This window comes from Bombina bombina, unplaced genomic scaffold (genome assembly GCF_027579735.1).
Source record: "Bombina bombina isolate aBomBom1 unplaced genomic scaffold, aBomBom1.pri scaffold_78_1, whole genome shotgun sequence".
Taxonomy (NCBI): Eukaryota; Metazoa; Chordata; class Amphibia; order Anura; family Bombinatoridae; genus Bombina; species Bombina bombina.
In genome coordinates, this window is record NW_026511871.1 from 769,838 (window position 1) to 786,948 (window position 17,111).

General features: G+C 38.9%; 1 protein-coding gene across 1 annotated transcript in view; it reads right to left on the reverse strand.

Moving 5' to 3' along the window:
• Positions 1-17,111, reverse strand: part of LOC128643985 (cytochrome P450 3A9) — a 607,001-nt gene that overhangs the window by 274,391 nt on the left and 315,499 nt on the right. The window contains exon 9 of the mRNA XM_053696752.1: positions 7,685-7,812. Coding sequence (XP_053552727.1) covers positions 7,685-7,812 — 128 coding nt within the window. The remainder of the gene's footprint in view (positions 1-7,684; positions 7,813-17,111) is intronic.

Sequence of the window (17,111 nt, forward strand, 5' to 3'; positions counted from 1 at the left end):
GTCAATGAAATAGCCCGCAGCACCGGAGTCAACAAGAGCCTGAGTGACTATGGAGGAGTCCACCCAGGAAAGGACAACCATGACAAAAGGTTTCTCCTTAAGCGGTTCCGGGGACGAGGATAAACCACCCAAGGTCTGCCCCCGACAGGACCTTAGGTGTGAGCGTTTCCCAGCCATGTAGGACAAGAGCGTTTCCCGGCCATGTAGGACAAGACTTCAAAATGTGGCCCTGTAACCCACAATAGAGGCAGAGCCCCTCCCTCCTCCTAAAGGCCCTCTCCGCCGCGGAGAGACGCGTGAATCCCAACTACATTGGCTCAGCAGTACCTGGTGACTCGGGACCAGGAGGCATGGGAGGAGAGGGAGGCATGGGTGGGAACGAACACGTAGGAGACAATGGAACAGGAGACTTCCGCAAGCGCTCCTTGAAAGAGGACCTCTCTCTGAGTCTGATGTCAATTAGGATCAAAAAAGACACCAATGCCTCAAGATCCTCTGGTAAATCTCTGGCAACAACTTCGTCTTTAATCGCATCAGAGAGCCCATGAAAGAAGGCGGCAACAAGGGCTTCATTGTTCAAACCTACCTCTGCGGCAAGCGTACAGAACTCAATAGCATACTGAGCAACAGATCTTGTACCTTGCTGAATGGACATGAGTCGTTTAGCAGCAGAGGAGGAGCGAGCCGGAATATCAAATACCCTTCGAAAGGAGGCCACAAATTCAGGTTAATTTGAAATCACAGGTTTATTAGTCTCCCACAAGGGATTAGCCCAGGCAAGAGCTGTGTCAGAGAGTAACGAGATGAGAAATCCCACCTTAGCTCTGTCAGAGGGAAACGCCTGAGGTAACATCTCAAAGTAAATGCCCACCTGGTTCAAAAACCCTCTGCACTGAATAGGATCTCCTCCATATGGCTGAGGTAGAGGTGCAGAACCGGACATGCTCCTGGTAGGCATAGGTGCAGCAGCGGAAACAGGAGCAGCCATAACTTGCGGGAAACTTTGGTCCAAATGTGCAGTGCGAGTCTGCAGGGTTTGCAGAGCTACTGCAAATTGATCCAAGCGGTGATCCTGTTCATCCATCCTGGAAATGATGGCAGGTAAAGGTGGATTATTAGCACCATCAGGATTCATGGCCTTTGCGTAATGTCAGGGTGCCAGGAATCAGACTGAGATGAGAAGTGCAAAAATAATCACACCTTTATTCATAGCAAAAAATAATAAAAAGTCCACAAGTCAAATAACAAGCCAGGAGTCAAAACCAGAGCTGGTAGTCAGACGAGCCGAGTCAGGAGCCAAAGCAAATAGTCAGACGAGCCGGAATCAGGAACAAGGAAAACAGCAGAGTCAGGAACAAGCCAGGGATCAGGAACCAGGAAGGACGTCAGGCAGCCAGGTAATACACAGGAACTCTCACAAACAGGTCTGAGACAAGGCTAAGGCAAAGCATACTGAACAGAGGCCCTTAAATAATAAGTGATGACATCACAATTCTGAGACTGCATTCTGTCTCACATGGATGATGCACACCAGTCTGGCCATAAAAGGAAGTGTAGGAAATGAGCAGCATCACCCACAATGCACCATAGTCAGGAAGAGAGGTGAGTAAAATGGCTGCCAGCAGCACATGGCAAACAACAGGGAAAAAACCCTGACATGCCAATATTCACTTACAGGCATGTGAAGACAGTTTGAAATTTTAAATAACCTATATTAATAATTTTCAAAATATTTAATTCATACCTCCGTATGGTTTAACCTTTTGAGTGCTAATGACGGCTCTGAGCCATCACAGAGTTTCCCACTCTGGTGCTAATGATGGCTCAGAACCGTCACTAGCACTCTCCCACCTTGAGGGAGATCTGGGGGCTCCCACCCGCTCCTACCCCGGCGATCGTACTTGTAGAGTGACAGGCATCGCCGGGGCATCACGTTTTGCATCACGTTTTGCGCGGTGACGTCACGCGCAATGACGTGATGACGTCACTGTGCAACTTTATTAACAATTTGTCAATACAAAGTATAGGGAAAGGGGGCATGCTGCTTAGAAGCCTATAATTCAGGCATCTAAGCAGCTATAGACCCCCAAGACCCACCATTGGAAAGGTAATCGCCTAAATTAAATCAGCTTAGCACCCAGGTGGGAAAGTGCTTAGCACTCAAAGGGTTAAATATAAATAGATAAGTCTGAGAGATTGTCTGTTTGTATATTAAATATGAAGTGAATTGAATAATAGCTGCATTGGTAGATTTAAAATGTGTTAAAAAATCTCAGAATGACACTTTCTTTTATTTCCAGACATCTGAGGAACAGATTGGGCTCCAAAAGGGGGTAATAAATGCTGTTACAGGAGTGCCTACCCTGAGTCCTATCATATAGTTATACACTAAATATTTATAATAACTGGAAAAGATGATAATTGTAAAATATTAATTAGATCCATGCTGAAAGTATGAATATCCTTTTTAAGTGCCATAATGAAGTGGAATATACTCATGTTTAGTATGAAAATACTCAGATTAAATAGTATTATATGGTCTCACACATATTGGACATATAATTTATTAATACTGGAAATTATCAATGTATTTAATGAACACTTTAAATCCAATACTAAACTAGCAGTATTTGATAGTGAAACTGTTTGACAGTGTCTGCTGCCCTCTGGTGGTTTATGCGAGAATTGCAACCAAAGGAGATTGTAGGATCAAATAACCACACATTTCCAGTCAGCCAATGAAGGGACAAGCTTCGATAAGGGCGTATCCGAATATTCACCAATGATTACCAATTATCACTTGATAAAAGCTTATGCAAGAGGAAAGAAAAGGGTCTTTGCTGGAATTTTGACTGACTGACAACTGCTACCTTTGGAACACAGTCTCTATAAAGCAAAACTGGGCCTACATTTTTCTTTTTCCATAAGTGCAAAACCTCTTATTTATGACGGTGAATGGATTTATCTGAAAAAGCTGAAACATGCAAATTGGTTATGTGGTTAACGTATGGCAGTGGTTATAATTTAATATTCTAAAGCAAATACATTAATTGTTGCTACAGTTTAATTGAAGCTGGTGATTTAAAGGAATATTTGGTATTTTAAATTTATATTGTGTAGTTTAGAACTAGTCATATTGTTGCTAAATTATTTTATTTGCTAGAAAAGAATTGGTACTTTTATAGTCTTGCTTATTGTGAAATCTCTTAGAAATTGCATATAAATTGATTGTGTTACATATACAATTTCTCTGATGGTTATAAGTTCAGCATTAGAGTTATTGGCTAATTATAGACTGTTCTGGGAGTTTCATTTGTGGTATTTATTGTGAGTAAAGGTTAATTTTAGAGATATATTTTGGTTTGCTTTGTAAAGAATAATAGAATATAACAGCATAGACATATAATTGGTTCATAATCTAGTTTCTACATAAATATAATTCAAGATGTCTATAAAGCTAACTAATCAAGAACTAAGGAATAAATATTGGTTTTTAATAAATATATTGTTACGTATATACATTTTTATTGGTTGGCAACTGCTGAGATAAACTGGAGATAATCCCTGTCAAAAGAAACAAGAAGACAGGAGCGCAACTCCGTGTACAGAGCAGTACACGGACGATCTAAGTGTAGATTAAAAGACTTTTTAATATTAAAACAAATATACAGACATCCAAACAAATGATCCAAAACTCACATCGATACCCTCAAACATATGAGGTATGTAAGCGCATCAATGAGGTAAAAGAGTACGTTCCACCACCGGTCTCCTCCTTCCCCTCTCCAAGGATATTCGATAGCCAGCGGGTAAGTCCTCTCAAAGGTATCCGGACCCTCTCTGTTCCGTTTAGATAGACGCAGCGAGGAGGAGCCTTGCGAAATGCGTTAGGCCACGCCCACTTTACGGAACGTAGGACGCACTCTGACGAGCAAGATAGTACCTGTACTGGAGCCGGCTTTTAACAGGACAGCGTCTATCTAAACGGAACAGAGAGGGTCCGGATACCTTTGAGAGGACTTACCCGCTGGCTATCGAATATCCTTGGAGAGGGGAAGGAGGAGACCGGTGGTGGAACGTACTCTTTTTACCTCATTGATGCGCTTACATACCTCATATGTTTGAGGGTATCGATGTGAGTTTTGGATCATTTGTGTGGATGTCTGTATATTTGTTTTAATATTAAAAAGTCTTTTAATCTACACTTAGATCGTCCGTGTACTGCTCTGTACACGGAGTTGCGCTCCTGTCTTCTTGTTTCTTTTGACAGGGATTATCTCCAGTTTATGTATCCACGGATGTTACACCAGTGGAATTAAAGGAGCAGCAGGACAGTGTGGATAAAGACTGTGGACTTTATATGTATGCATGAACTGCAGTTATTTATTGTCTTGTCTTTTAAATACACATTTGGTAAGAGAATATTTTACTAACCTGATACAGTACAAGGATCAGTGTGTAATATTTGTAGATTATACCTTGTATTTGGATTGAGTTCTACCTATTAGACCCTGTAATTTTATATGTTTATTTTATTTATTAATTATTTATTTAGTGGGTCTATCTAACATTTTTGGTTGGCGCTTTGGGAACTTGTTTCTTTTTTCTTTTTGTTAAACTGCTGAGATAAGTACTCCAACATTTTACTGGAGATTACTACTGATATAATAACAAATGATATTGTAAACCTAGTATATACCAACAGTGTCTGTGTGTGTATGTCTTTGTGTATTTGTGCATGTGTATGTGTGTGTGTGTGCGTGTGCGTGACACCCGGCATACTAAGCACTGTTGTATAAGACTCACTAACACCCAGCATACTGAGCGCTGTTGTATAAGACTCACTGACACCCGGCATACTGAGCACTGTTGTATAAGACTCACTAACACCCGGCATACTGAGCGCTGTTGTATAAAAGACTCACTAACACCCGGCATACTGAGCGCTGTTGTATAAGACTCACTAACACCCGGCATACTGAGCACTGTTGTATAAGACTCACTGACACCCGGCATACTGAGCACTGTTGTATAAGACTCACTGACACCCGGCATACTGAGCACTGTTGTATAAGACTCACTAACACCCGGCATACTGAGCGCTGTTATATAAGGCTCACTAACACCCGGCATACTGAGCACTGTTGTATAAGACTCACTGACACCCGGCATACTGAGCACTGTTGTATAAGACTCACTGACACCCGGCATACTGAGCACTGTTGTATAAAAGACTCACTAACACCAGGCATACTGAGCACTGTTGTATAAGACTCACTGACACCCGACATACTGAGCACTGTTGTATAAAAGACTCACTAACACCAGGCATACTGAGCACTGTTGTATAAGACTCACTGACACCCGACATACTGAGCGCTGTTGTATAAGACTCACTAACACCCGGCATACTGAGCACTGTTGTATAAGACTCACTAACACCCGGCATACTGAGCACTGTTGTATAAGACTCACTAACACCCGGCATACTGAGCACTGTTGTATAAGACTCACTAACACCCGGCATACTGAGCGCTGTTGTATAAGACTCACTGACACCCGACATACTGAGCACTGTTGTATAAAAGACTCACTAACACCAGGCATACTGAGCACTGTTGTATAAGACTCACTGACACCCGACATACTGAGCACTGTTGTATAAAAGACTCACTAACACCAGGCATACTGAGCACTGTTGTATAAGACTCACTGACACCCGACATACTGAGCACTGTTGTATAAAAGACTCACTAACACCAGGCATACTGAGCACTGTTGTATAAGACTCACTGACACCCGGCATACTGAGCGCTGTTGTATAAAAGACTCACTAACACCAGAAATACTGAGCACTGTTGTATAAGACTCACTGACACCCGACATACTGAGCACTGTTGTATAAGACTCACTGACACCCGGCATACTGAGCACTGTTGTATAAGACTCACTGACACCCAGCATACTGAGCGCTGTTGTATAAGACTCACTAACACCCGGCATACTGAGCGCTGTTGTATAAGACTCACTAACACCCGGCATACTGAGCACTGTTGTATAAGACTCACTAACACCCGGCATACTGAGCGCTGTTGTATAAGACTCACTGACACCCGGCATACTGAGCGCTGTTGTATAAGACTCACTAACACCCGGCATACTGAGCACTGTTGTATAAGACTCACTGACACCCGGCATACTGAGCACTGTTGTATAAGACTCACTGACACCCGGCATACTGAGCACTGTTGTATAAGACTCACTAACACCCGGCATACTGAGCGCTGTTATATAAGACTCACTAACACCCGGCATACTGAGCACTGTTGTATAAGACTCACTGACACCCGGCATACTGAGCACTGTTGTATAAGACTCACTGACACCCGGCATACTGAGCACTGTTGTATAAGACTCACTGACACCCGGCATACTGAGCACTGTTGTATAAAAGACTCACTAACACCAGGCATACTGAGCACTGTTGTATAAGACTCACTGACACCCGACATACTGAGCACTGTTGTATAAAAGACTCACTAACACCAGGCATACTGAGCACTGTTGTATAAGACTCACTGACACCCGACATACTGAGCACTGTTGTATAAGACTCACTGACACCCGGCATACTGAGCACTGTTGTATAAGACTCACTGACACCCAGCATACTGAGCGCTGTTGTATAAGACTCACTAACACCCGGCATACTGAGCACTGTTGTATAAGACTCACTAACACCCGGCATACTGAGCACTGTTGTATAAGACTCACTGACACCCGGCATACTGAGCACTGTTGTATCAGACTCACTGACACCCGGTATACTGAGCACTGTTGTATAAGACTCACTAACACCCGGCATACTGAGCGCTGTTGTATAAGACTCACTAACACCCGGCATACTGAGCACTGTTGTATAAGACTCACTAACACCCGGCATACTGAGCACTGTTGTATAAGACTCAATGACACCCAGCATACTGAGCACTGTTGTATAAGACTCACTAACACCCGGCATACTGAGCACTGTTGTATAAGACTCACTGACACCCGGCATACTGAGCACTGTTGTATAAGACTCACTAACACCCGGCATACTGAGCACTGTTGTATAAGACTCACTGACACCCGGCATACTGAGCACTGTTGTATAAGACTCACTGACACCCGGTATACTGAGCACTGTTTTATAAGACTCACTAACACCCGGCATACTGAGCACTGTTGTATAAGACTCACTGACACCCGGCATACTGAGCACTGTTGTATAAGACTCACTGACACCCGGCATACTGAGCACTGTTGTATAAGACTCACTGACACCCGGCATACTGAGCACTGTTGTATAAGACTCACTGACAACCGGCATACTGAGCACTGTTGTATAAGACTCACTAACACCCGGCATACTGAGCACTGTTGTATAAGACTCACTAACACCCGGTATACTGAGCGCTGTTGTATAACACTCACTGACACCTGGTATACTGAGCGCTGTTGTATAACACTCACTGACACCTGGCATACTGAGCACTGTTGTATAAAACTCACTGACACCCGGCATACTGAGCGCTGTTGTGTGTACGACAGTTGTATGCCTGGCACCACAAACACAAGGATTTCGGCATGGTTATAATAGGTGGCAGCTAACTGCCACCCCGGGTGTTTGTGATAAACTTACAGAGGGGTCACTTTTCTTCCGGTTCTCCTGGAAGTTGGTTATGGCCTTCATAAAAAAATCCAAAATATCTTTTGGGAACAACTGTACGTTCATTTTCTCAAGAATAGGCAATAAAAACGGGAAAAGCACTGAAAATGGAAAAAGAAAACGTCTTAAAGGGTCACTCAAGACAAAATTAAACTGTTGTTACTATTTTTTATATCATTTGACAGGTATATAGGGCTCTGTTTTGTGTCGCTCTCCTGTCTCTTTTATTTATTTATATCTATCCATCTATCTATCTATATATCTATCTATATCCTGTCATTTATACTTGATATTAATATACCACCTCCAGCAACTGTCACATTATGATATCCAGGGCTAGATTACGAGTGGTGCGCTGACTGTTGTTGTTTTTTGTTTTTATCGGCTTTTTGCACATGATGGGAAGAGTTTAAACGCAGTCGCCCAAGCACAATCGCAATTTTTACGCTCAACCAGGATAGCATGACTTAGAGCTCGCAAAAGGGTAGGGGAAAGAAATTTCATTAAACACACAACTTAAATAAACTTAAAAGTACAGTTATACTCATATAAACCCTGTCTGATAAAATTGTGTTTAAAAAGTTATAAGGGCTGAAAGATATGTTATAAAGGTGTTTGAGAGAACAAAAAAGGACTGCAAAGGGCTTTAACATAGAGATAAATATAAATATATACAGTGCCTTCCACTAATATTGGCACCCTTGGTAAATATGAGCAAAGAAGGCTGTGAAAAATGGTCTTTATTGTTTAACCTTTTGATAAAAAAATACACAAAAATACTCTGCTCTCATTGATATCAAACAATTGCAAATACAACACAGGTGTATCCCCCCAAAAAAAATAAAAAATCTTTGTTAAATATATGTGTGGCACAATTATTGGCACCCCTATGAATTCATATGAGAAAAATATATTTGAAGTATATTCCCATTGATATTTTAATTTTTTTAGTACACCTGGGTGACTAGAAACAGGAAATTGTTCAACCATGACTTCCTGTTTCACATGGGCATAAATGGTCATTCATCACAATGGGTAAGACCAAGCAATATAGCTGTGATGTGTGGCAAAAGGTTGTTCAGCTTCATAAAATGGGAAGGGGCTATACGAAAATAACAAAAGCATTGAAAATGCCCGGATCAATCAACCATTATTGATCAATAATTAAGAAGTTCCAGTCAATTGGAAATGTTATGAATCAACCTGGAACAGGACGTGTGTATATATTGTCTCAATGCACTGTGAAGAGAACGGTTCAAGGGGCCAAAATATCCCCAAGGATCACAGATGGAGAATTGCAGAAGCTAGTTAAGTCTTGGGGTCAAAGTCTCCAAAACTACAATTCCACGTTACCTACATAACCACAAGTTGTTTGGAAGGGTTTCAAGAATAAAGCCTCTACTCTCATCCAAAAACAAACTCAAGCATCTTCAGTTTGGCAGACACTACTGAAACCAAAATAGAGCTTTTTGGCAATAAACACCAGAGGTGGGTTTGGTACACACAGAGAGGTAGCCATATGGATAATTACCTCATGCCCACGGTTAAATAAGGTGGTGACTCTTTAATGTTTTGGGGCTGTTTTTATGCAAGAGGACCTGGACATTTTGTTAGGATACATGGCATCATGGACTCTATCAAATATCAACACATATCAAATGAGCACCTGACTGCCTCTGCCAGAAAGCTTAAAATGGGCCGTGGCTGGATCTTTTAGCAGGACAATTATCCAAAACATACATCAAAAAAATCAACACAAAAAATTGTTTCCTGACCACATAATCAAGGTCTTGCCATGGCCATCCTAGTCCCCTGACTTGAACCCCATAAAAAACCTGTGGGGTGAACTGAATAGGAGAGTCCAGCAGCGTCGACCTCTGAAGAGATTCTATATGGAGGAATGGTCTCAGATCCCTTGCCAAATATTCTCCAATTTCATCAGGCATTGTAGGAGAAGACTCAGAGCTGTTATCTTGGCAAAGGGAGGTAGCACAAAGTATTGACTATAAGGGTGGCAATAATTGTGGCTCACATTTAATTTTTTTTTTTGGATAAACCTTTGTTTTGTGTTTGCAATTGTTTAATATCCACGAGAGCAGAGTATTTTTGTGTATTTTTTTTAACAAAAGATCAAAATGTTAAACAATAAAGACAATTTTTCACAGCATTCTTTGCTCATATTTATAAGTGTGTTGTGAGAAACAAATAGGTGTCGCTTTAAACATAAGTGTCATAGCTCACATTATAAAGATAGCAAAATCAAAAGAGTGTCAAGAGCGCCAAAAGATTGAGTGAATGTATATTTTATATTAAAATACTTAAAAGGATAGTACAAACAATACATACGTATTATGCACAGTATAATAAAAACATATAAAACTAAAAGTCCAAGAATGAAAGCAAACTCTAAGGTGCACCTTGAGAGCAAAGTACTTGTCTATAGTCCCATAATAAACGATAGGAAAAGTCACATATATATAGTGTCCATGTGTTGACGTGTTCCAGTGATGACGTATTCCAATATGTGATGGTGAAAGAATTCCCAAAAAATAGAAAAAATAGAGAAAATAAAATAAAAACGTGGAAAAAATTAAAAAGTGAATTGAAAAATAAAAAGGTGTAAAAAGTTAATGAATCACAAAATTGACTCACAAAAAATTGTCAACAAGTGATAAGTGAGAAGTGGAAAAATAAATAAAAAACCTTGTAAAAATAATCAACTGTGAAGATGAACGATGTCAGAACTTAAAATCTATGAAGATAATGTGATCTTTACATGAAATCCCTCTGTGATGTAGTGAATCTTCTAAAGTGATGGTTCGTTGTAACTTGCTAGTGACCTGTAGAAATATATCACAATAGTGCAATAAAGCTAAAACTATCGTACAGCAAATAGAATAAGGCTTACCAAAACTGTTGACGCATTTCGGCCCTGGATCGTGGGATTTATCAAGACTAGAGTATTGGTAATGCCTATGAGCCTTATATAGTGTGTATATTGGTATATTTGATCTTGAATTCCTATAATGTTTGATATCAGAAATGGGTATAAAAATATGTAGGCATATACGTATTCAATTGCAACTCATAGCTTATCACACAAAGTGACATACAGTGAACTGGGCAAATTTCAAAATTGATAACAGAGAACATGTTGAGCTTGGTGTTATCGTTCTATGTATTTAATCGTCTTGGCATATAATACAGTAACTTTGTACAACATCTGTGATGTAAATAATACCATGCATAGGGTATAGTCAAAAGATCAAGATGACTGTGCGTGGCTTCCAGATGGCCATATATGAATTAAAGATAACCCTATATGAGTCATTTCACTTCTCATACTTTTATCTGAACTGATGTATTTGATAACTAATGAAGTAGGTAGTTACATCTTATGTAAAATGCACCTGATAGAATGTATATAGTCTGGTAGAGTTAGTGTGATCACACATACAGAACCAGATGTCATATAGGTGTGACCATATAGATGTATATTGTAAATATATAGTGTAAATTGTAGTATATTAGTAGTGACACCTCAGTGACGTTGGTTATTCCATTGACATGTCTATATCCAGATAGATCACCTTCATAAGATTACCTTATTGAATATATGAGAATGGTGTTATGTGCATATAATATGTTATTAATAACTTACTTAATTGTACAGCTTACAAAGGCTATTCGTTAGACTGAACCATTCACATTTGTTGAATCTGTGTGCTTAGTTCTACAACTGTTGGTTATTTAGCTGCACATATTGTCTCAGATCAACCTATGAAGGACAAGATGGGAGATTTAGAGAGCTATAGACTATCAGTCACATAGTACATATGGTTTTAGCAGAGATATACGTCCAGCCTCATATGTTGATATATCAGTCACTTTCTGATAAACATATATTATATATTTGTAATGTTATAAAAACCATGATTGCACTGTTCGGAAAGTGCATTTTAATGATATCAGAAATCTAAAAGTGAATAAAGTAGGCATTTTAGTCTATGTGTATAAAATGATATACACTTATGTACTTATGTTATTGTAGTGTGTCATCAGTGGTCTTAGTCAGATGTTCATGTTTATAAGATGTGCTAGATCTTCCTTGTGATTAAGACCTTTAGGAAATAAACAGTCTAAATTGAATATCCATTTGGATTCAGCAACTAAGAGTCTTTTTTCATGGTCACCTCCTCTCCAATTTCTGTTTATTTTTTGAATTCTTAGATATTTAAGACTTTTCACATTGCCTTGATGTGTAAGTGTGAAATGTTTGTAGAGTGGTGTTTCTGCATTGTTTCTCTAAATTAGGAGTAGGTGTTCCCTAATTCTATCTCTGAGTGGCCTAGATGTTTGTCCAATGTATTCTAGCCCACATGGGCATTGTATGAGGTATATTACACCCTTATCTTGACACCTAATGAGATCTTTGATTGCATATTTCACTTTCGTATTATTAGAAATAAAGTGACTAGCTTTTATCCCGCACTTACAAGCTTTACAGCTTGGGCATGGAAAAAACCCTCTTATCTTTTTGCCTGAATAGTCCCTTTCTGTTATACTGTTTCTTTTTGGAATACTTGGAGCTATATAGTTCCTTACGTTTTTCACTGTCCAATATATAAATCTGGGTTGCTCAGTTAGTTGTTCCCCGATTATATCGTCGTTTTTGAGAAGTGACCAATGTTTTTTGAATATTTTCTCAATTATATGTCTGTTCTCACTGTATTCAGTGATCATTGGGACTTAGATGGTATTCGTCTCTAATTCTTTATTGGTTTTATTGGTTTTATCTTTAAATCTTAGAAGTGTTCTTCTGTCTACATCTCTTACTTCATTTATTCTCATATTGAGAGTCTCCTCATCATACCCTATTTCAATGAACCTCTTTTTTAGAGTAATAGCTTGCTCTTCCCATTTTTCTAAATTAGAGCAATTCCATCTAATCCTAAGTAATTGACCTTTTGGGATGTTGGACTTCCACTTGTCGTGGTGGCAGCTTAACTTATATATATAGTTGTTACTATCGACTTCTTTGAAAAATGTCTAAGTTTCAAGTTTCCCATTATTAATCTCTATTTTTAAGTCTAAGAAGCTGATCTCTTTCTGGCTGTATTCATAAGTAAATTTTAGGTTGGCTTCATTTTGATTCATTATTGTGATGTTATATTCAAGGTCTTCTAGTGTCCCTTTCCATATAATAATAATATCATCTATGTACCTTTGATAGAGGACCAGGTCCGCGCTGGCTGGGCAGGATTCCCAAAACTCCAAAAGATGTGTTTCCATTTGCCCATGTACAAATTGGCATAACTCGGCGTGAACCTGGTCCCCATTGCTGTCCAACAGATCTGTCTGTAATATTTCCCATTGTTGTTAAAGTAGTTGTGGGTCAGTATGTAATTATGCTGTCCAAAATGAAGTCGCATTGTGTCTTAGGTACATTCGTGTCTTTCTGTAGAAAGTGGCTCACAGCTTTTATACCATCTATGTGTGGAATACTTGTGTAAAGTGATGTCACATATCTGTTGTCCCAAGTGATGTCTTCTAGGATTCTTAATATATGTGTGGAATCCCTTATATATGAGGGAAGACTAGTAACATATTTTTGTAGATTTTTATCTATATATTCGGAAAGATTACATGTCAATGACCCTATGCTGGAGATTATTGGTCTTCCTGGTGGATTTGTTAGAGATTTGTGTATTTTTGGTAGGTAATAAAACACTGGGGTGATAGGATGTTTTACTCCAATACTGTATATCTCAACTCTTTGTCGTTTAGAATCCCCAGTGTTTTAGCCTTATGTAATATGTCATCTAACTCTCTCGCGTAGGCGTTGACAGGATTGTTGTGCAAACTTTGGTATGTGGAAGTGTCACTTAATATTCTGTTACTTTCTTTGTCGTAATCAGCTCTATCTAGAATAACAATGCCTCTTCCTTTATCCGCAGGCTTGATAGTAATTTCACGGTCTTTCTCTAGTCTTTTTATAGTGTCTATTTGTGACATAGAAAAGTTATGTTTATGGTTTTTGTTGTTTATATTTCTGATCTCATTGCACACCACTGTTTCAAAGGTTTCGATGGCATTACCTTTACTATTAGTGGGATTAAATGGGGATTTGGGTTTTAGATCTGTGTGATTAAATTGATCTTGGGTTGTATCTGTACTATAATTTCTGCCTATTGAAAAGTTATTTTCAAAAGGTGTTTTCATAAAGAACCTATTCAATGTTAGTTTCCTAACAAACTCTTTAGTGTGCACAAATGTTTGAAATTTTTCTAGGCCCCTTGATGGTGCGAAGTTAAGCCCAAAATTCAGTATTGATTTTTCCTTATCAGTGAGTATTTTGGAACTAAGATTATATAGTCCTTTTCGCAGACAACTCATCATTCTCTTTATTTTCACTCATGTGGTGCGTGGTGCTGTTAATTTAATTGTGTGTGTTCTTATTTAGTCTGATGCCCCCTCTTGTGCCTCTGTGGGCCTTCTTTAAAGGGTTAAGTTTATCTGTTCTTCTGAGTCTGTATCCCTTCTTTTTAATATGTTTTTTTCTCTCTCTGGGTGCTTGTTGGCTTACCCCTAAAAAAACCTGATCTGATGTAGAGGCTGTGGTTAGCCTTTTGTCAAGACTTAGTTTATTTGTGCTCCTATGTGACTGTGTTTCATGTTTTCGATCATTTTGCATATGATCATTGTCATCATTTTGTATATATGAAAATCTATTGTGTGTCTTAGTGTATCCCTCTCTCCAGTTATGTTTAGTTTGTGGTTGATGATCATCATAGTATGTACCAAAACAGTCAATGGGAACAGCACACTCACAGGTACAAGTGCACGAACAACCTCAGGACGCTGCCTAGTCCTGAAACATATAGGAATACAAAACAGAGTCTTCAACACTTAAAAAAGTTTTAATGACACAGAGTTATAGCGACGTTTCGGGGTCACAGCCCCTTATTCATGCTTGATAGTTTACAGTGGCCTAATTTACATTTAAATACCCTTATTTTGGCGCCTTCATCCTACTAATTGGGAGAAGGGCTCCCTCTAGTGGCCAATTGCCAACTTACACCTAACAAATTTATACATACAAAAAAGAAATAAGTATATTATAGAAAACAGGTAATCAACACCTACTAGATAATAAGTTAAAAAAGCTTATATATATAGATAACTTTAAAACATATTGGGATTTTGCTAGAATAACAAACTCATTTTCTTAGATGTGGTAAAAGACAATCTCATTTATTCCCTATTAAGACATTAGAAGAAACAAGATAAATCATAATCTCTATTAAGCCCCTTAGGTGTAAGTGTTTCCAGTTTGTGCACCCACCACATCTCCTTCTGCTTTAAAAGATGCTCCCTATCAACCCCAATTCTGTTCTGGGGAATATGGTCAATAATTTGCCATCTCAATTGGCTTATATTGTGACCTTTTTCCAAGAAATGGCTTGACACTGGTGCATCTAGGTTCTTGCATCTAATATTGGACCTATGCTGGCTCATGCGGTCCCTTACTTTGCGTGTGGTCTCCCCTATATAAACCAACGAGCATGGGCATTTGATTAGATAAACAATGTGGGTGGTCTCACATGTATAGTACCCCTTAATTTCAAATTTTCTCCCACTTTGCGGGTGGTGAAAATTGGCCCCTCTGATGACTGAATTACATGAGACATGGGAAAGTACCCATGTTCTTTTTACCTAGCAATAGTTGTCTATTTCGTTTGCCTGCCCCTATATCTGTATGTATTAAGTGGTCCCTCAAACTTTTTACCCTCTTGTGGGCCATAAGGGGCTGTTCCTGGAACTGTTTAATGTTAACATTACATTCTTTGAGGATATGCCATTTTTTTCGGATTAAATTAGATATTTTGTTATTAAGGGGACTATATTGGCTTACAAACACTAACCTATTGTCAATCCCATTGAATTTCTTATTTTTAGTGTCCTCTAATGTCTCCATTCTGTCATCTAAAAGTTTTTTAGGGTAACCCCTATCTGAATTTTTTTTGTCATATCCCCAAATCTCACCTTTTGTCTATCCTTGTCATCCACTATCCTTTTGACCCTGAGAAACTGGCTCCTGGGAAGCGAGTTAACTAGTGATCTGGGATGGAAGCTGTTATATTTGAGTAAACTGTTTTTATCAGTTTCTTTTTTATAAAGATCAAATTCTAAATGATGGCCTTTCCTCAATACCATTGTGTCCAAAAAGGGTATACTCTCCTCCCTGTAGTTCACAGTGAAAGAAAGATCTCTCACTTCTGAGTTGAGCTCACCTACAAATTGAACAAGGGACTCCACGCTGCCCCACCATACGCCAAATATATCGTCTATATATCTCCACCAAGTGGCTCCATATTGTTTAAACAGTTCATTTTTATAGACGATACTTTCCTCAAATTCACACATGAAGAGGTTAGCGTATGATGGGGCAACGTTGAAGCCCATTGCTGTCCCCTTGGTCTGGACATACCAACTGTCCTGAAATATGAAATAATTCCAATAGAGAATTAAACTTAAGAGATCCTCAATGAATTTAGATTGACCTTGGTTATACTTTCCCATGTCTCAACTGTATGAGCTGTAATTCAGTCATCAGAGGGGCCAATTTTCACCACAATATAAGCCAATTGAGATTGCAAATTATTGACCATATTCCCCAGAACAGAATGGGGGTTGATAGGGAGCATCTTTTAAAGCAGGAGATGTGGCGGGGGCACAAACTGGAAACACTTATACCTAAGGGGCTTAATAGAGATTATGATTTATCTTGTTTCTTCTAATGTCTTAATAGGGAATAAATGAGATTGTCTTTTACCACATCTAAGAAAATGAGTTTGTTATTCTAGCAAAATCCCAATATGTTTTAAAGTTATCTATATATATATATAAGCTTTTTTAACTTATTATCTAGTAGGTGTTGATTACCTGTTTTCTATAATATACTTATTTCTTTTTTGTATGTATAAATTTGATATAGGTGTATGCTGGCAATTGGCCACTAGAGGGAGCCCTTCTCCCAATTAGTAGGATGAAGGCGCCAAAATAAGGGTATTTAAATGTGAATTAGGCCACTGTAAACTATCAAGCATGAATAAGGGGCTGTGACCCCGAAACGTTGCTATAACTCTGTGTCATTAAAACTTTTTTAAGTGCTGAAGACCCTATTTTGTATTCCATCATAGTATGTACGGTGTTCATTTTGTCTATTTGGTGCCCTTTGGATGTGTGTCTCTGTGTCATATCTGTTCTGATATGCTCTACGTCCATTTGTCCTATTGTCACGGAATGTGGTCTCATTATTCCTATGTATGTCTCTATTTGGAAGATGGTAATGATAGTTGTCATATTCGTTATAGTGGTGCCGATTATTGTAGTGTCT